The sequence below is a fragment of the Filicampus tigris genome, chromosome 6, assembly GCF_054856515.1.
Source record: "Filicampus tigris isolate MCC_2025a chromosome 6, RoL_Ftig_1.0, whole genome shotgun sequence".
NCBI classification, from domain to species: Eukaryota; Metazoa; Chordata; class Actinopteri; order Syngnathiformes; family Syngnathidae; genus Filicampus; species Filicampus tigris.
This window is the reverse complement of record NC_141222.1, coordinates 480,666-502,500: the sequence shown is the minus strand read 5'-3', so window position 1 is coordinate 502,500 and position 21,835 is coordinate 480,666. Positions and strand designations below refer to the sequence as shown.

The window sequence follows — 21,835 nt, the reverse complement described above, 5'->3', positions numbered from 1 at the left end:
GGAGCTTCATATGCGACACACAGCTTGTGTGGCGCGCACTGAATCATCTGTGACTTGTGAAAGAATATTTTCTCAAGATGGTACTAACACAAGCACATTCACATCTTTGTCTTAAGCAATAGCCATTGAATTCTTACCAATTCTTACCTCTTGGGCTTCTAGACCACTTGATGGCGCCATAGAGTAAATGAAGCACCATGAAGCTTTGCTACATGTGCAAACCAATTAGCTGCAAAGCTTCATTGCTTCATGAGGCTTCATTTGGCCATCCCTATTACTTTGTATTATTTTTCACAAGATTTTTCAAGAGCTTTATTTTTGAGAAGTTCAAGACAATGCCATAATGCAGCTGTTACTGAAAGCATGCTACGGAAAACCAATTGATTGGCTAACCTTGTCTTTAGAAAGAAAATATATACTGTATGACAAACACAACGCTGCATTTTAAGGCCAAGCAAGGAAAGTCTCCCTATAATCTAAGTCTCTGTAACCATATGCTGTATGTGTATATTAGGGGTGTAACGGTACGCTAAATCACATTTCGGTTCGTTTTTTTTTGGAAACTTCGGTTCGGTATATTTTCGGTACAAAAAACGTTGTTTCTTTTAAGTGTTTACTTTGAAAAGATGACAAGTAAATGGTACATTTTTTAGAAAAAATAAAAGCGAACCATTCGGGTGATATTCTAAGAAATTACACCAGAATAAAAAATACACTAACAATAAAGATCTCTTCATTTAGTAAATTATTAAGACACTGAAATCTTTAAACACTCAGCAGCAAAAGCCTATGACATATTTAAGTATTCAAGTTAAAGCCAAGTTGTCATTACAGTACATATATACACTTTTTGTGATAAAAAAAAATACATCCAATAACAGTTTCAATTATTGCTAGCTACATTAAAACTATTTTTATTCATTCATTCATTATCCATACCGCTTATCCTCACAAGGGTCGCGGGCGTGCTGGAGCCTATCCCAGCTGTCTTTGGGCAGTAGGCAGGGGACACTCTGAATTGGTTGCCAGCCAATCGCAGGGCACACACAGACAAACATCCGCACTCACAATCACACCTAGGGGCAATTTAGACAGTCCAATCAACTTACCATGCATGTTTTTGGAATGTGGGAGGAAACCGGAGTATCCGGAGGAAACCCACGCAGGCACGGGGAGAACATGCAAACTCCACACAGGGAGGCCGGAGCCGGGATCGAACCCACGACCTCTGAACTGTGAGGCGGACGTGCTAACCAGTCGAAAATGTCAGAAAAAAAAAAGTATTTGTTTTTTTTTTTCAGGTAACTATTTTTATAATGAAAACAATTTAAAAAGTCTTTATGGAATTGTATACACTTTTTAGACATTCAAATTTTTGAGTGCTCAACAGCATATTGTAACGAATTGTGTTGTGGTCGGATTCGTGTGTTGCTGAGTTGTGATGTTTCTGAGGTTCTTGAATGCATCGTGCGGCAAGCGAGTTGAGCAGCAGAGAAAGAAGAGCGCGAGCAGTTGTACTAAGATTAATAAAAACGTGATAATTAAACTACGTCTGACAGCGTGTTCCTGGAAGACGCTACAATATGATAAATCTCGCTATTTAAGTTTGACGTTTTTACTCCCTTGTTTGAGAAACATTCACAGTCGGATGATGCCGTGCATGCTCGACGTGCTAGCCGCAACACAGCCACCCATCTCATGTAGCAATGTCTGCACACAACTTTTGGACTTATCCACGCACCTTTCCCCATTGGCGATGGGGAACAGGAAAGCCAGAATGTTCCCAAACAGGAGACCGCAGTGTACGCGGGGACCTTCGAGCTCTGGCTCTCACTGTTGTGCCGCCACTCTCGTCTCCCGCACGCAACAGTCAGCGTCCGTGCGTAAGCTCATTCTAATAAGTGGACCGAACCGAACGCAAGTGGACCAAACCGAACATGCCATACCGAAACGTATCAATAGACCCGAGTGTACCATTACACCCCTAGTGTATATGTACACTGTATATGCTGCAGCTGCATATGCTTAAGCTAAATATTAGCTGGATATGTGCATTTGTGTGTTGTGGGCTCAATGTTGACATTAGACGTACTTAGCCGATTCTGACTTTGGGTCATGAGCTGCTTCGCTTCAGTTCTATGGCTAAGCGTCGGCCGAATGAGCCAGCCGTGATGGCCCGGGCAGGATCACCGACCCCGCGAAGGGCGACCTCTGCTACCGCGGTGTCCCAGCGGTCGCCGCAGCTGTGGAGATCCGTGGGAACCGCCCGTCGCATGCCCAGAGTCGCCGCCGCCGCGGCCCACACTTGACCGATACGATCATTGCGATTGCGATACAGCAGTGCTGTGCGCACACTTTTATTATTTTTTAAAATTTTAAATCAGTCCCACTTCTTGTGCTTCTTCCGCGCGGCTAACTAGGAATCGAAACTTAGCACCGCCGTTCTAAAATCTGATTGGTTCCGGGAGAACCGGAATGATGGTCCCGGTTCAACTCGATTCCCGGTTCTCGGTGCCTAACCCTACTCCTTACTGTCCGTGCACGTGTGGAGGTGATCATGAGCCTGCGTCTTCATGTCGCGGGGTTGCCTCCTAAGCAGTCACGTGCGTTGTCCGACACCGCTTGCAGCCGCGAGAGTCAAGCGGCGTCAGGGTGAGGTAAGACCTCATCGAACACCAGGGTGTCTTGAACATGCGCATCCAACTCTACAGCCGAGTGTGGCCGCATTGGAATGCACCATTTCGGCTGTTACGTTCCATTGGACGGCGTGTTGTAGGTTGAAAAACTGGGGCCATTCCTCATCCAAATAAATGTGCAAGTCTCCTCATTCCCACTTCAGTCTCTGTAAATATCCTGACTGGTGTTAAATGCCTCGCTCGTTCTAACCGTGATCAGTAAAGCAGCATTTTTTTTTTTTTTTTTTAAGCAAAGAAGCAGTGTGTGCTCGTCCCAGCATAAATCTATGTAGCTCATGCTCACTTCCACATTTCCTCATTCTCATATAAATCAGCCACGGAGAGGTTAATCCTTTTGATATGTTGAAGTGGTCATTAGTAAGGATGTCCACATAAACTTTGGTGCCAATTGATCACCATTTTTGGACGTTATAAGCAATGAAAGTACAATGATTTCCAATGGAAAGTTTGTAATCGGTTCCTCCAGTGACTCCGACCGAACATGGATAGAACGGAAGGGGGCGCGGCCATTCTCTTCATTAACAAGAGGCGTTATTCATGGAGTCACTTATTTCCTAATTTCTACCAAATTTATTGATAAAATGGAAAATGACAACTCTTTTCATTTTCCTGATAAAAAAAAATATATATAAAATTAACTTGTTAGTGAAAACATGGCAATCCCAACCATCCCTTTAATAATTTACAAAATTAAGAGATCTTTATTGTTAGTGTATTTTTTAATTCTGGTATAATTTCTTAGAATTAGAGAGACCGATTATCTGTCGGGCCGGTTTATCGGGGCCGATATTTGGCATTTTCGCGATTATCTGCCTTTTTTATTAATTTGGTAGCCGATATGCGATCAATTTAAAAAGTTATTTTGGCTCTCATAGCCGCAGCGCACGTCTCTGTCTGCTGTCTTCTGAGGCTGTGACTGTGTCCGGCATTGACCCGCCCACAGCACCATCTGATTGGTTGCTCGTGCAGGTAACAGCCAATCAGCAGTCAAAGCTGCTTGTTGCTTTGAGAGTTGAGCAAGAGCACTGCGTTTCAAGACTCACGCACGCACCGTAAGAGGAGATAATATTGCAAACGGTCCAGTGAGCGAAGGTAAATTAAGGCTACAGACGATGGCAAAATTTTAATACAGCAAATCTCTTCTACAACTCAAAACTACTTGGAACATTACTATGAGCCCATTAACGTTATATAAACAAGTGAAGCAGCAGCACTGCTCACTATCAGTCACTCTACACATGCCTTAAGTGTGAATCACTTGAATTTAGAGCAATTTTAATTCCGTGCAAAACACATCAAGTTACCTTGTGTATTAAATGTGCTATATAAATAAAGTTGCCTCCTCTCCTAGTAGTAAGCTCGCAGGATAACTCCCAACTAGCCATTAATTTGCTGCGTCAACCCTTTGGCTGCGCAGAAAGGCTGAAACGCTTAAAATAAGGTTGCTGATAAAATTTATAGGGAATAAGAAGTAGGGATAGACCGATTATCGGCACCGATATTTGGCTTTTTGAGTAATATCGGAATCTGCCTTTTTTTAAACTCTGCTGGCCAATAATAAATCAATTTAAAACTGTGGAAATCAAAACAAAGATGCGTGAAAGCTTAACATTTCGGTAATTTTGAAATTTTGATTTACTGTAGAAAACCACATGGAGCTATTGTTTACGTTTTCCTTTATCCTTTTTAAGACATGCTGACAATCCTGGGTGCTCCCTGAACTTTTTGTTCATGTTCATTTGTACATAAAAGAAGGTCGACCCACGGACAACCCACAGCCTTCTATGTATTCAAACTTCCATAATTCAGTGCCAGTAGCACTTAAAAATATTCTGACAGCTGAGGAGAAAAATTCAAAGTGTTATCTTCAAAAAGAGACCAAAACTATGCCGATACTTCAAATGGATCAAGTAGAGCATCAAATTTACTTTGGTGCACCTTTCGTTCAAGTAAAACTGCCAGGTGGAATGGCAAAGGGCTATAGCTGATGCAGAAATTAATAGTAAAGCACTTCAAGTGAAAGTCAGTAATGGCTGTGCTTGTGTCACGACTTTCTGCCACAGAAAGCCAGGATGACGAAGACGGCAGCTGCACATGAGATACGCAAGAATGAAGGAACACCCACAAAAAGAAATGGAGAGAAGACGTTGATGACATGTTCATTTTGCCGCTGGCCAGTTGTTGCGTTGAGGATTTGTTGTTTTTGAACTTTAAAACAAAGATAAGTGATACGTGAAAGATGAACATTTGTATTACAGCATATTGAATTTGGGGAAACTATTACTCTTGTAAACTTAAAGAAGATACTGTATTTAATTGTATGTTTTCATTTAACTTTATAAGACATGCTGCTGAGCTTCGGAGCTCCCTGTACATTTTGTTAGAATTTTAAAACTAAGTTGTCCATTTTCTTAGATGTAAAAAAACTCATATGGCAAATCACAAAAGCTGTTTAATAAACATTTGCTTAAAGTCATATAAACAGTCCAAAGCTGGAGTTTTTATTATTCAAAAATTTTACACCATTTTTTTCCGTTTTTCTGCATATTAATATCGGCTTCAAATATCGGTTATCGGCCTCCTGGACTACTAATAATCGGTATCGGCCCTGGAAAACCCATATCGGTCTATCCCGACTTAGAATGTCACCCGAATGGTTCGCTTTTATTATTTTATTTTTTTAAATGTACCATTTACTTGTCATCTTTTCAAAATAAAAAAAAAATCTGTTTTTTTGGTATCGAAAATATACCAAACTGAACTTTCCAAGAAACCGAACCGAAATGTGATTTAGCGTACCGTTACACCCCTATTCAGAAGTATAAAACTTCGGATTGTTCATCAAGTATTACAGTATATGTGTTTTAATTTCTCTAAATAACAAAATTGTTGTGATGTACTTAAATGATTACTTTGATACTTCGTGTCTTTAAAAAGACTACAATTATCAGAGAACAATGCCCACATCTGTAATTAAATATAAATATATATATTCTTTATTTTTTAGTACACACTGTTCAGTTATGTTCATCAAGTATTACAGTATATGTGTTTTAATTTCTCTAAATAACAAAATTGTTGTGATGTACTTAAATGATTACTTTGATACTTCATGTCTTTAAAAAGACTACAATTATCAGAGAACAATGCCCACATCTGTAATTAAATATAAATATATATATTCTTTATTTTTTAGTACACACTGTTCAGTTATGTCAGTGCAGTCACTGTATTAAACATTGGCATTACAGTGGCAGTAAGAAGTATGATAGTCCAAAGATGTAAGGATTCAAAGTTCATTTATAACCCAATAGTTCAATAACAAAAAAAATAATGTTGTTTTTCTTTTAAAGCCTCCACCCAACTGAAGTTGCTTTAGTGTAGTTTAGATACTTTTGTCAATTTATTGTTGCTTAGCTAGCTACGTTTCTCTTGTGGGTAGCATTAAGCTCACAAGTTCAGAAATAAAACGTGAGAGATATTTATTTGTTGGGACGAGTAAAGCCGCCATGTGTATTAAGGGCAACACACAAATGTCCGATAATATAGAAAGATGAAGAGAATTACGGGTTAGTTAGCGGGGTCTGCAATGTCTGAGCACGACCTCCGTGTGTAAACCGCAGACTTAAAGTAGGTCCAAGTGTCCAGTGTTTCGCCGACAAGTTAATGGCTTCCCAATAGCATGAGCTACACGTACAAATAGCGAAGACGGTGAGAATCTTTGCATTCTCTTGGGTTGTTTGCCAGGACACAGGTTACAGGCGAGGACAAGCCATTAGCAACAATGCTAATCCTGACGTTCTCTTGCATCACACACGACCTAGGATTTCAATCCTAAACGTGACCAACTATGTGCACTTAGGGCATCCATGACAGACGCCAATGACATACAGACGTGGGGTAACCACATGATTTAGAGGAGGGGAAGCAGAGCTGACGACAACCTCCGCGGTATGATGGCAAACACTGCCGCACTGATCTTCCTCCTGCGGCTCTTTCCAGCAGGCAAGTGGGCTGCTTTCACAGGCCGCCAATGGGACAGTCGCAAGATCCCACATAGAACTTAAATGCATCCTGCAATTGGCACTGCTGTTGCTTTTCAAAATTGAAACAATTTCCCGAAATATGCTATATGGTATTCAGGAAGGGTGGCTACTCACCTGAAATCGAAACATCTATCCTTAAATTTCAGGGTAGGTAGGCATCAACAGTGAAACAGCGCGCGAGTGACGCAGTCGTTACGTTCACGTGAACGTGCGTTTGGAAATGACGTGAACGAGCACGCATTCGGACGCACACGAGTACGCGAACGCTCCTCTTGATTCAGCGGGGGACCAGCAGTTGTTATATCAAACTTTTTAACGATTTGATGCACAACATATTGTGCAAAGGGGGTGGGGCTGATGTTGTGTTATCTATGTTGTGGTCGAATTGTGTTTTGCTGAGTAGAGTTGTTTCCGAGGAGAAACAATGCATCGCGCGGCTCGATGGGGCGAGGGGGGGGGGCGAGCGAGAGGTAGAGGAGCGAAGAGGAGAGAGATCCGTTGTACTTTTGGGACTGAACAGTTGTTGTACTGTAATGGCGTCGGCTGCGACCCACAGTAGCCGGTTGGACTAACAAAAACGTGATAACTACACTATGTCTGACGGCGTGTTCGTGGAAGACGCTACACTGGTGTCAAAGTGGGATGTGGAGGACCACTGTCGTCGCTGTGATAGCTGCACCGCAAAGAAACGTCCCCGAACAGATCAATCGCTGAACATTTATTTACTTATTTCACATTCCGCCTCCAAACATAGGCACTTCCGGTTAGCCTTTCAAAATGAAAAACAGGATGTACTTAAAACAGGTTACGCCACATCCCCCTTTTTCTGAGGCTTGAATTAACATTCTCCTTACCTGAAAAAAAAAACAAATACTTTTTTTTTCTGACATGCTATGGAACATACTTATCCCAACTTCATTTTATTTTTCAAACACCCTTCAATTACTTTTATAAGTCTAGTCTTTGTGGCTTGACGACAACTCTGCCAAACCTCATTGTAACAAGACCTGGGATAACTTTTGAGTCTCAGCTGCATTCTCAGGTTGATTTAGAATGGATGGAGCGCGGCGGCACGGTGGTCGACTGGTTAGCACGTCCGCCTCACAGTTCAGAGGTCGTGGGTTCGATCCCGGCCCCGGCCTCCCTGTGTCGAGTTTGCATGTTCTCCCCGTGCCTGCGTGGGTTTTCTCCGGGTACTCCGGTTTCCTCCCACATTCCAAAAACATGCAGGGTAAATTGATTGGACTCTCTAAATTGCCCCTAGGTGTGATTGTGAGTGCGGATGCTTGTCTCTGTGTGCCCTGCGATTGGCTGGCAACCAATTCAGGGTGTCCCCCGCCTACTGCCCAAAGACAGCTGGGATAGGCTCCAGCACGCCCCGGACCCTTGTGAGGATAAGCGGTATCGATAATGGATGGATGGATGGACGGAGCGCCCTCTGTTGGTCTGTTTGATGTACTTGGCATTTGTATATTTGATGTGATTTCAGGCAATGGCAGTAGATGATGCCTATTCCTCCTGATGGCTCCTGAAGGACTGTCCACTACATATGAGCGGGGTGTGGAATGAGATGAAATAATTGTCCCTTCACTTTTGGTGTCCTTGATCCACAACGTATGTCCTGGCGAAAGTTGAGGAAGATTTCTCGCACGATGTCTCCTGTTGTACGCAATACCTCTCCTTCAATCTCCTTTCCCTCTCCCGAGACTCCACTGTGGCCTAGATGGTAGCTGGGGTACTGGCGTGCGAAGTCTGTGTCCCATCAAAAACTGTGCTGGGCTATACCCATCAGCCAATGGTGTCGTGCAAGTGCAAGATATGGTTCATCCGCTTTCCTCAGGAGTCTTTTAACTGTCTGGACATGACGCTCAGCCTCTCCATTGCTTTGCACAAACTTTGGACTGCTGGTTACATGTTTGAAACCATATGCCGCAGCAAAGTCTTTGTACTGTTGGCTCGAGAACTGAGGTCCATTATCACTGTAGAAAAGTTCTGGAATACCACATCTGGAAAAGATTGACTTTAGGTGCACTATGACGTCTTCTGATCTTGTGGGAGTCAGTTTGGCTCCACAAATCTTGAGTAATAGTCCATGAACATCTGCTGTCTGTTTTTAGCTCTTTTAGACGATAGACGTTTGTTGAGCTTGCAGGTAGAATTTTAATAACTTCATCCACATATATGTTTGTGTCTGCCAGCAATTCCGCTGTTGTGTTGGATTCTGGGTCTTGATTGACAGGTGCGCGTGACAGTGTGTCTGCTGTTAAGAGAGCTTTTCCTGGAATGTGAGAGAGAGAGTAACTGTACCTCATGAGCCTAAGTCGGGACCTCTGGATCCTTGGTGGAAGCTCTGCTAAGGCTTGCTGTCCCAGAAGGCTGATGAGTGGCTTGTGGTCGGTCTCTAAGGAGAAGTGTCTCCCAATGAGAAAATCTCTAAATCTTTCGCATCCCCAACTTAGTCCAAGCGCCTCTTTTTCGACCTGAGCATACCTTTGCTCTGTCTCCATCAAGGAACGTGACACATAAGGAACAGGTCTCCACTCCTCACCCTCTCTGAAAAAGGAATGCTCCTAGTCCGTAGGATGAGGCATCTGCTGAAAGTTTCAGCTCATTAGTCGGGTCGTAGAGTGCGAGCACAGGTGTTGACGTCAGATCATGTTTCAGCTGATCAAATGCCTTTTGTTGTGTGTAGCGACAAACCCATGTGTTTTTCTTTGACAGCAGGTCCCTGAGGCGCTTATCTTTTTCTGCCAGCCCTGGGATGAATTTACCTAGCTGGTTGACCATCCCAAGAACGCTGCGTACTTCGCTGATGGTTGTTGGCTCTTTTATGGCTCTGACTTCTCTAATTTTGTCAGGATCTGGTTGGACTCCATCTGTAGACAAAATGTGTCCAAGGAACTTTACCTCGTGCTTGCTCAATTCACATTTCTCCCTGTTTAGTGTTAATGTAACACCTGCCTCTTGTAGTTTGTTAAGCACTGTGTGAAGCCTGGTGTTGTGCTCCTGCTGGTCCTGACCCCGAATAAGGATGTCGTCGATGTGACAAACAACACCGGGAGCCCATTGAGGATCAGTGACATTTTCCGTTTAAAATGTTCTGGGGCTGAGGCAATTCGAAAGGGAAGTCTGTTGAATTGGTAACGTCCAAAAGGGGTAATGAATGTGTCGTGTGCTGACTGGTGTGACAATGGAATCTGCCAAAAGCCTCGGTTAGCGTCCAATTTACTGAAGACTTTAGCTCCGGCTTGAGACCCAAGTGTCTGTTCAACTGAAGGCAAACTGTACTTTTCTCTGCACACAGCTTTGTTGAGGTAAGTGAGATCCACACAAATGCGCACAGAGTCATTTTTGGTTGGCACTGGGACCATTCATGCGCACCATTCTGTTGATTCTTCCACTCAGCTGATTACTCCCATCGACTCCATTTTTTCCAATTCCTTTTTCACTTTTTCGAGTAAAGGAATAGGGACCCGTCTAGGTGTGGCCAGGGAAAAAGGTTTTGCATCTGGCCTCAACTTAATAGTTGTCACGTCTTCCAGTGGGAACTGGAAGGGGGTGGAGCCCAAAAACGCAGACAAGGAGAAGAAATATATTGAACAAAATTTATTTACGGAAAAAAAAAAAAATCAAGATCGCAAAAGTTCAACAGAGGTCACTGACTATACCTACCAGGAAAAAATGATTAACAAAAAGCACTTGCAAAGAAAAGCAAGGAGACTAACAAACGCAAAATTACTTGTCAACTGAGGGACAAGGAAAATTCCAATCTCAAACAAACAAAACATGTCAGCATGAACAAACAAATATTATACACACGGAAAAACTCCCGAACAGATCAAACAACGAATATGAACTATAGTGTCTAGAATAAATACAGTTTCTTGAATCACAGAGGTAAGCAAGGCAATAAGCAGGTGGAAGCAGTCCTTTTAAAGGTCTTGGTCAATCATTCACAATAGGTGCGGCATCAGAAGGCACGCCCACTAGTCCCGCCGCTGCCTGCAACAGACCAGAATCATACCCCCCCCCTTCAACGGACTCCCCCCGGCGGACCACCTGGTTTCGACGGCCAACGAGCGTGGAAATCTTGGATGAGCGACGGATCAAGGATCCAGGAGCGGGGGACCCACAGGCGTTCCTCCAGTCCATAGCCTTCCCAATCGACCAGGTACTGGAGGCCCCGGGCCCTGCGCCGAAAGTCCAGGATTGCCTTGACAGTGTAAACCGGATCCCCGTCGACCAGCCGCGGAGGCAGCGGGGCAGCTGGAGGGGGAGCCAACGGATAGGTTCCCAACGGTTTGATCAGCGAGACATGGAATACAGGATGTATCTTTATGGATGAGTGCAGGCGCAGCCTGACAGTCACAGAGTTCAATACCTCCTCAACCTCAAAGGGCCCAACAAACCGTGGGCCGAGCTTGCGCGAGGTGCCACCCAGGTGCATGTCTCTAGTGGAAAGCCAGACTTTCTGACCGGGCAGATAGGACGGCGCGGGACGCCGTCTCCGGTCCGCAATCCGACGGTTACGGGATGCACTACGGGAAAGGGCCGCTCTTGTCTCCCTCCAGGCTTTGTGGGCACGCCGCAAGTGGAGTTGGATCGACGAAAGCTCTACCAGACCTTCTTGGGACGGAAACAAAGGAGGTTGATAACCATACGCCGACATGAATGGGGACCGACCTTTGGCAGATGAGACGAGTGTGTTGTGTGCATATTCCACCCAGGGGAGATGGGTCGCCCATGATGATGGTTGATGGAGGCACACACACCGGAGAGCGGCTTTGTGAGGTCCAAATGTGGGTAGACCTCGTGTGGCCGGTCATCAGATGTAAAAAGAAATTCAGGCAGAGACAATGTACAATTTTATACCGCTGCAGCGGGGGGAGAGAGAAGGGAGGAACACAGAGTGCGTGTGTTCTCGGCTCCACTGTTGCTCTTTCCCCACCCCCTCCCAGCCGCGGCTGGCTTTTATCTAGTACCTGTACGCGTCATAGGTGGGAGGGCCTTAGACTGATACAGCAAAAGATGTATAGACAGTGAATAATGAAGAATGTTTCTGAGAAATGCACAAAATATATATAGAACATTCTTAAGCAACTTCACATTTCCCCCCTGTTGTGAATTTCGAAGAACATCAATGAATACCATCCAAAGGTTTCTGGTAAACACATCATAATGAAAACACAACAATCGGTCCATCACCAGGATGGGGCGAAAACCCCTACCCCTATTTGTAGCGTATATATTGTAGAGGAAATTCCCCACCTCCCCCCTCCCATGAGGGCGAGAACCTTCTTGGTCTGGTGATAGACAAAACATGAAGTTAAAGAAAAATCTCAGTGATCACATGAGAACATCATCAGCATCATCATCATCCTTAATATCATAATCATCATTGAGGTTTATCAAATTATAATGATCCATTTGGGTGACAAGGAGCCTACTGACTGCTCTCTTGGACAATGGGATAATGCAAGTTGAACAGATAATGCAAAGAAGACGTGTCCCTAGTACATATCTGTTGCCTCCCATATTTTCACATTCTGTGCACAGTGATCTCAAACCATTCAAAGGGATATCCAGCGTTGCTTCCCCTTTGGCTCGTGGGATGCATGCTGTGTATGGCTGGTCTTCCATTACTGTGCTGGGCCATGTTGGGCATTGGCGTCGTGACGTCTCTGGTCCCCAGATCTGTTTTTTAATGCTGGGTGTAGTGTCAGAGTTTGTGAGGTGGACCGTTCCTAGTCCAAGGACGATGACAGCTCCATAGAGCCACAGCCAGGCCATGTTTGTAGGTGTGGCGCAAGAGTTCAACTGACCCTAAGAGTCCAATTAACCCTATTTCAGTTCGGTGACCTTTTTGCAATGGCTCTGGTGAATCCAAGTGTCTCTCTCAGCGATCTTTATTGCAGTAGGGGTGGTGAGTAGGACTGTGAAGGGGCCGTCCCAGCGTGGGCTCGACCAGGTTTTCCTTTTCACCACTTTCACCAGAACTAGGTCACCAGGGGTCAGCGTCTCCTGCACAGAAGAGTCAGACACAACAGGCAGATCATTTGTTCTCACAATTTCTTTTTCTCTGAACAGGTTGCAGAGCCACTTGGTGAGTGGGTCTGCTTCTCCTACTGTGTCTGAGCATGGCTGGTCCTCCCAGAGTGGGAGGTGGAATGGTCTACCGTGTACTGCTTAAATGGTGTGATGCCAGTGGACGTGGGTGTGATTCTCATGTATGTTTTTACTAAGGCTAAACAATCTGGCCATGGTTTGCATGTTTCTTCCATAGTCTTTCTTAATCTCAGCTTTACTGTCGCATTAGTTCTTTCTACCAAACCTGCACTTTGTGGGTGATATGCACAGTGATGTTTTAATACAATACCTAGGTGACTGGCCATGTGATCTACAACATCATTAACAAAATGCGTCCCATTATCACTCCACAGGACCTTAGGGATCCCATGGTCTGGAATGATGTGTTTGCAGATGGCCTTTGCCACTGTGAGTGCATTTGCATGTTTGGCTGGAACAACTTCAACCCATTTGGTAAGAGAATCGACTAATACTAAACAGTACTGATACTGACCACTCTTACTTAGCTCAATGAAGTCCATGTGAACTACTTCAAACGGATAACCCCCTACAGGGCACTTCCCTCTTTTTGGTCTGACATTTCCCTGGACATTATGACGACAACACACTATACATGACCTACAAAAAATTTTAAAATAGGTATGTAGTCCTAGTGGTACTGTGAATGCCCTCTCTGCCATAGCCATCATCCCCCCTGTTGACACGTGGGCTTTCCCATGTGTCAATACAGCTACTGCTTGAAACAAATTTCTAGGGATAATTGGTTTGTTGTCTCTATGGTAGAGTCCATCTTGGCTTTTGGTGACATGGAGCTTTGTCCAGGAGTGTTTTTCTTTGTCTGGGGCATGTTCTTGCATGTCTTTTAATACTTCAGTTGGTATTGTGTTAGCTTGTTGATTATCAATGTCCTTCACATGGAGCAGTTTCTTTTGTGTTCCACATGCTGCTTTCTTTGCTGCTTCATCTGCTTTTGCATTTCCTTGTGAAACAATGTCTTTGGTTTTGGTGTGTGCTTTACATTTGCACACAGCAAGTCGTCTTGGCAGTAGTACAGCTGCTAACAGTTCTGTGAGAAGGTCAGCGTGTTGCACTTGTTTTCCTGATGATGTTTTCATGCCTCTTCTGGCCCACATTGTTGCAAAAATGTGTAGAGTCTTAGTGGGCATATTGGCTGTCAGTGTAAATTGTTACTTCTTTGTCTTTGAACAATTTACAAGCTTCTGTGAGGCCGATGATTTCTGACAGTTCTTCTTTACTGATCAGAATCTTCTTCTCTCATTCTATTAAGTGTTTGCTCGGAGTGAAGGTGGTTTTCCAGTTTAGTTTACCGGTTACCGGTGTTCTTTTTTACTTTCAGGTTCCTCCTCAAACAAGTGTTCTCCTAGCCAGTCTTCATACAGTTCTTCTTCAATAGGTTTTGGTCTCTTTTGTTTTGGTTTGGATCTGCAGTCCCTGGCAAAATGTCCTCTCTTTCCACAGTTGTAGCAGGCGTCGTCGTAGGAGGCAGATCTTCCTCTTCCTCTTCCTCGGCCTCTCCCCCTGACTGGTCTGTCTTGATAGTACACTGGAGCTGATAGTTGCTTCGGTCCATGGCCTATACACTAAGATAGTAGGTTGATATGGTTGGCCTGTGGTATCATCAATGGTTCCAAATGCTGGGTTAGCTACGGCTACCATGGGATACGTTGGTATAGGCTCCAGCTCAGGCAATGGGGGATATAGAGCTCTTTGATATGCAACTACATCAGACTGGGGGGCTTGTTTGTTCTTCTTTGATTTATTGCCAGGGGGCTCTTTACTTTTCCCTCTAGTTGTGACTCCCTCAGTGGGGGGGCCTGTGCTCTGTTGGCCCGTCTCTCCTGGTGGGGCTTCATCCTCTTTGTCCTCAGTCACGTGTGGAGCTGCCCCCTGCTGATTTCCTGAAGCCCTCTGTCTGACTCTGACTCCTGTTTCCTCTGTTTCAACTATCTTCATACGCAAAACTTCCTTTCTACGCTTCTTCTGCTCTACTTCTCCTTGTCTTTTCTTTCCCTGAGCAATCCATGCATCAATGGCACGGAGTTGGGCTTCAACTCCCGCTGTCTCTTTTCCTTTACTTGCTTTTTCCTTTCTTTCCTTCACTAACTTTCTTTTCACTTCCTCTTTGTTAGGAACATCAGCCAAATCGGGAGAAAATTCTAATTTTCTCACCCAACCTTCAACATACTTCACATACTCCTCGCTCACCGTTCCCATATACTTCACATCTCTATTTTCCAACAAAGCTTTTCTCTGGGTTTGCCCCTTCTTTAATTCGGCAAACCAAACAATTGGGCAATGCCCTAAACAGTCGAACAAAGCTTTGATCTAACACACACACACACACACACACACACACCTACACACCCCCACACACACACACGCACACACACAGACACAGACAGAGTGCACTTTATTTTATCTATATATAACAGAGCTCTGATTTTACTTATAATCACTCACAAAATTATGATTAAACACGCTTCCTTACAGCACTCAGTCATTATTTTATACTCTTTTAGAAATTTGTAGGTGATTTGTAGGTAATTTGTAGGTGATTTGTAGGTGGTTTGTAGGTGGGTTTGGTCTTTCTCTTTGTGCCACTGTTACGTAGACACCAACGTTTAATTTCCACTACCCAGATACCCGATCCCGTTAAGTGTTATTATCACCAACTAATGTTAGTCGTTATTTTACACTTAAATATAAACCAACTCTAATTCCTTTTTTATGGTTTCTTGGGTTATCTGGATGATAAAATTGCCAGCTGGGCTTTTTCTTTTCCGAGGGCCAACCCCCTGTTGCGCGCCGCCAACCCCCACCTCCTTGCTTTGTAATTCAACCTGATACTGTGCTGTTTTTTTCTTTTTTTTTTTTTCTCCAATTCAAAAACGTGTAGTAGATTGCCCTACCTGATTATCTGATGCCGGCCTGGTTCGTGGGACCCAGTGTCCGGGCGAACCGCCGTGAAGCCGGAGGAGGAGACCCGCCTCGAACAAAGGGAAGCGCTGTCGACAGATTCTCGGTGTCCTCAATCCAGCGTCGGCGGACCGTCCAGATGTGGGTCCCGGGTTTCGGCACCAATTAATGTGACGTCCAAATGTGGGTAGACCTCGTGTGGCCGGTCATCAGATGTAAAAAGAAATTCAGGCAGAGACAATGTACAATTTTATACCGCTGCAGCGGGGGGAGAGAGAAGGGAGGAACACAGAGTGCGTGTGTTCTCGGCTCCACTGTTGCTCTTTCCCCACCCCCTCCCAGCCGCGGCTGGCTTTTATCTAGTACCTGTACGCGTTATAGGTGGGAGGGCCTTAGACTGATACAGCAAAAGATGTATAGACAGTGAATAATGAAGAATGTTTCTGAGAAATGCACAAAATATATATAGAACATTCTTAAGCAACTTCACAGGCTTCTAAGTCCTGGTTCAGCCGTTCCATTTGTCCATTGGTTTGAGGGTGGTAGCCCGAGGACAGGCTTGCTGTGGCCCCCATTATCCTGCAAAACTTCACACCTGAGACCCAAACTGGGGACCCCGATCAGAGACCAGGTCCAAAGGGATGCCATGGAGTCGGAAGACGTGCTTGACCAGTAGCCGCGCCGTTTTAAGTGCTGTGGGAAGCTTGGGTAACGCCACAAAATGGGACAACTTTGAAAAACGACCACGGTAAGTACACTGTAAACCCGGAAAAGTTGAGTTTACCGGTTACCTTGAAAAACGTAAATAATGAAAAGGTAAAACTTACAGCCATTAAATTCAATATCTTTAGTAGTTACAGTTGGGGTGGAAGATGATAGTACAGGATATCTTAAGTTAAATAAACTCAATGCACATTTGTTTAAATTTAAAATATCAAGTAATAGCAACAGGCATTCTACCTTTAATCATATATTTAGTTATTATCATTGTTACTTTTGTTATGGTTATCATCATTATTATTATTATGATTATTGTGATCACTATTAGTAAATTTGTTGATATTATTATTATTATTATTATTATTATTATTATTATTATTATTATTATTATTATTATTATTACGGAAGTGCCCCAAAAACAGTGTGAAGTCACCCGGAAGTGCCCCAAAATCAACAAGAAGTGAACCGGAAGTGACCCAAATTAAATAGGAAGTGACCCAGAAGTAACCTCAATCAACCGGAAGGTTATCCGAAGCAGTATCCGAGTTATGTAGTTTTAACCAAGGTAGCCCCAACACCAGGAGTGCCACTCGCAATGGCATGACAAGAAACTTTCTCTGTTCAAAAAGGTTCCCCGACAGTTTCAACCTCAACGGTCCAGTGACCTGTGTAACAGTAGCTAGTAGCCGGCTATCGAGATCTGACACCTTTCTTGCTTCGTCGAGCTTCGTAATCGGACTACCTAAGGCCTCCACCACACAGGGGTCGACAAAGCAATCGTCCGCGCCGGAATTAATGAGAGCCATGACTTAAACGTTCCGTCCCGAGCCAGACAATTCACCTGAGAGCTCCAATCTACTACGATTAAGACCCCTATCCGTGATTCCTCCAGAGTCACGCAGAGTCGGGGAGTACTCACATTGTTCAGAGTTGCCGGTGTTTCTGGCAAGACAAGGCAAGCTCGGCAAGGCAAGGCAAATACTGCCTCCGAGCAGAGCCGGTGGTAGATTACTACGTGCCGGACGAGCGGGACAACGAGACACTCGATGACCCAGTTGACCACAACAAAGGCAGGCTCCGGTCTGGAACCGTCGTCGCCTCTCGTCTGGTTGCAGACGTCCTCCTCCGAGCTGCATGGGTTCGTCCATTGGCACAGCGAAGCTAGTAGACCTCTGTCCTTCGGGGCCTGGAGAAGGCGGTGGCGAAGTCTGGCGGTCGCCGCCTGCTGGTCCGGAGAGTCTCTGCGTCAGCCCGGTGGCTCTCCCACTCGCGGCGTCTCGCCCTCATTCGATTGTCCAAACGGATGGCCAGATTGATGAGTTCTTCCAGATTTCTAGAGTTGTCGTGTACCGCTAACTCGTCCTTGACGGATGAATTGAGTCCACGACGGAATACACTACAAAGTGCATAATCGTCAAAACGGCTCTCAGCTGCAAGGATACTGAAGGAAATTGAGTACCGTATTTTCCGGACTATAAGTTGCGTTTTTTCTCATAGTTTGGCCGGGGGTGCAACTTATGTGTGAAATTATTAAACTGTATATAATTTCACATAAAGAAACATTAAGATAAATCCTTAACGCTATTAAAATGCATGGATAATTTAAACAGTAAAATCCAAATATTTAATTAAATAAGTTATTAAAATAGTATGATAAAAAGGCAATTCTACTATCAATACATCTACTTGCCGTGCCTGTGGTCTTACACACACGTACGGTGCGGAGACAACAAAGAGATAATTACGACCCAATGCATAAATACTTTTGGAGACTTGGAAACATTCTACATGGTCGGCGATAAATAAAGGACTTATTTAATCGATCTACAACCGTTTTGGTGAGTTTAAAGTTATTTTACCATGTAGTGTCGTGAACATTAATTTAGAGGATTTACACTGGCTGAAGCGGGTAGTATAGACCATTGTACAGACCTTCCGGTCAGAGAATCAGGAGGAGACACGGAAGAAACGCGGAAAGGCGAAACTAAACTTTGGTTCCCCCCAGTCTTTCTGACATACCTGTTGTAAATTCCTAATTAGTGCTTTGTTTATCCAGGCATTGGTTTACCGTTTAACTTGTGTTTTTTACACCAGACATGTTTTCGGGAAGCTAATGGGTCCTTTCTTTACGATGATTTTTGTCGGGCATATTGTTGGACAGCTAAGGGGTCCTAACGAGAGACGTTTGGAGTCTGTTAGCCGTTAGCGGCTAGCGGCAGATGCGCGCCGTCTTCGTGGTCATGTATGCGCCGGGATTGAGCGAGTTGTTGAGCTCTGTGGAATGGATTGGAGTGCTACTGAAGCCACGAACCCTATCACTGTGTCCGGACTTTGATTTGAGTGACTGTTTGGATGAGGCGCTCCGGTGAATCCCCCAATCACATACAGTCCTAACTTTACCGTACTTTTCTTGTAATTCTACATGTGTGATTGTAAGCTAAATGTTACCATTGTAGCTCAGTGGAAATGATGTGTACTAAGCGCACAATTTTATTATTTTGATTTATATGAACACATTTATCAGCGTTACGCGACAGAGGCAACTTGGCTTCCGGGTGATGGAAGGGGGGCGTTGTGTAATGTAACGTAACCATACCGTTCAGCCCGTTGTTGTCTCTATTCTATTTTCATTTTAAATTGTTTGTTATTTGAATTTTAAATGACATGTCTGTTCTTGGTGTTCGATTGTATCAAATACATTTCCTTAAAAATGCGACTTATACCCCAGTGCGACTTATATATGTTTTTTTCTACTTTATTATGCATTTTATGGCTGGTGGGACTTGTGCTCCGGAGCGACTTATAGTCCGCAAAATACGGTAATCAGCCACAGACTGATTCCCCTGAACAATATCTAGCAATCGACCCCCTGCCTCTCTACCCTGAACTGGTTGGTGAAATATGCGGCGGAATTCAGCTACGAACGCTGAGTAGGAGGACCGGAGCTCTGGTTGTGCATTGCTTAACGCCATCGCCCAAGAAGCAGCCTGGCCAGTCAAGAGATTCATGACAAACGCGATCTTAGAGCTGTCCTGGTAATAAGTGGACGGTTGCTAATCAAAAGTTAAGGAGCACTGATGAAGAAACTGACCGCAACTATCAGGTTCTCCTCCGTATCGCGGCGGATGAGGTAGATTCGGTTCGCGGAGCGAACCCGGAGGTAGATAACTCCCTTCTGTGGAGTGGTTGGAACCACCCACTTGCGCCCCGTGCAGGTTTGCAGGCGTCAAACGGGTACCCAACTCCTCGCACTTTTGAGCCATCAGACCGACCGCGTCATGGAGCTCCACTAGAGCGGCCTCCTACTGACCCACCAATCTGCCTTGACTGGCCAGAGCTTTAAAAATGTTCTCCTTGTCTACAGGATCTATGGTCGGGTTATTCTGTCACGTCTTCCAGTGGGAACTGGAAGGGGGTGGATCCCAAAAACGCAGACAAGGAGAAGAAATATATTTAAGAAAATTTATTCACGAAAAAAAAAAAATTCACATCCGCAAAAGTTCAACAGAGGTCGCTGGCTATACCTGCCGGAAGAAAATTATCAACAAAAAGCGCTTGCAAAGAAAATCAAGGAGACTAACAATTACAAAATTACTTGTTAACTGAAGGACATGGAAAACTCTAATCTCAAACAAACAAAACACGTCAGCATGAACAAACAAATATTATATACACGGAAAAACTCCCAAACAGATCTAACGACGAATAGGAACTATATTGTCTAGAATAAATACACTCTCTTGAATCACGGAGGTAAGAAAGGCAATAACCCGACATCGGGCAGTTGTGGAAGCAGTCCTTTTAAAAGTCTTGATCAATCATTCACAACAGGTGCGGCATTAGAAGGCACGGCCACTAGTCCCGCTGCTGCCTGCAACAGACCAGCATCATGACAATAGTGTTGCTGCATTAAACCCAAACCTTGACACAACTTTGGGTAGTTCTCATTCAAAACTTTCAAGTCTATACTATCAGCTCTAGACACAAGGTTTAGCTTTACACTTAATGGTCTGCTTAGCAAAGCCATGTGCAAATCTTTGACAACATAGACATTTTCAATTATTTCCTGTTTGCCTTTACACATTGTTTCTTTGCACATGCCTAGTACATTGAGTGGAGTACCACCTGGTCCAAACAATGGTCTATCTCACATATGTCAAAGTCGAGGCCCGGATGTGTCAGGTTTTCTATGGCCCTTGGGATGATATTGCTTTATTATTAGATCCGGCCCGTAGCCCGCAGCAAGCCGGTGTGGGTAGCAGATCTGATCGGGTCCTTCGCGCCTGCCGAAGACATCATGCTTTAAAATATTTTGTAGGGACTTCAAAGAACACGCCGTCAGACATCGTTTAATTATCATGTTTTTATTAGTTCAACTGGCTAATAAGGGCTGCAGCCGACGCCAATACAGTACGACAACCGTTCAGTCAAAAAAGAGCAACGGCTCTCCTGTTCATCCTCCGCTACTCTCGCTCGCATGCCCTCCCATCCAGCGAGCAGCACGATGCATTCATTAACCTCGGAAACAAAACAACTTGGCAAGACACAAATTCGACCACAACACAGATAACCCAATTCGTTACGCAATTTCTGTAATATATTTCTTTGCATTAATTGTTTGCCACCCCATGGCTGTTCTACATGCTGACTGAAAACTTCACGTCACTTTTCGTGGCTTTCAGAATCGGATTGTGGTGAAAAGTTATTTGGAGTAAAACACACTTTATTAGAAATACTTCGTTAGAAATCTCATGTTGTTTTATTATTAGTAATTGTTGGCATTTGATAAATTCATTAAGTTTTGACGTAGTGCTGAGATGTCCCACACTGTGAGCAAGCATTGAACGCTATTCGAGTGCTAAGTGTTGATAGTGAGTGACTTTTTTTTCTCTTTCCTCCTTCAACACAGCTCGTAGTTTGTTCGTGCCAGCAAACTAAGTAGCTGCAGATTGCCCGTGTTTCACCACGTTTGTTTTGTGTGTAAATGTTAAAAGGTGAGTTTAATAATTCAAGTTCGTGTCAGGTAACTGCTGTACATAATAGCCTAGATATGTTCTCATGAGTGATGTCACGTTGATGAACACTAGTTAGTTATTTTGGCTCATATGCTAACTATTCTAGTGATGAAACGTGTGAATATGTATTGTTTGGCTGATTAATTTCTTAATACAGTGAATTGTAATGTTTAGGCATATTGTTAACAAATGGATATGCATTTGATGATGTTGCTAGGTTATTCTTTGAATGTGTTGTTGCAGACCCCAATAAATAGACGTGTCAAGTGGAATACGGGCCTGTGTTTTCTGTGAAGAGATTTATGTACTCATTCATGTATTCATGTCTTGTATC

General features: G+C 44.0%; 1 protein-coding gene across 4 annotated transcripts in view; it reads right to left on the bottom strand.

Moving 5' to 3' along the window:
* Window positions 1-7,115, bottom strand: part of patl1 (PAT1 homolog 1, processing body mRNA decay factor) — a 167,978-nt gene extending 160,863 nt beyond the window's left edge. For 2 of the 4 annotated variants that reach the window (XM_086032430.1, XM_086032432.1), the window contains exon 1: window positions 6,857-7,113. In XM_086032430.1, the coding sequence (XP_085888556.1) occupies window positions 6,857-6,871 (15 nt within the window). In that variant the 5' untranslated portion in view covers window positions 6,872-7,113. Of the gene's footprint in view, window positions 1-6,856 lie in introns of all 4 variants that reach the window. The other 2 variants (XM_086032429.1, XM_086032431.1) reach the window with 2 other exon arrangements.
* Between the last annotated feature and the right edge of the window lie 14,720 nt (window positions 7,116-21,835).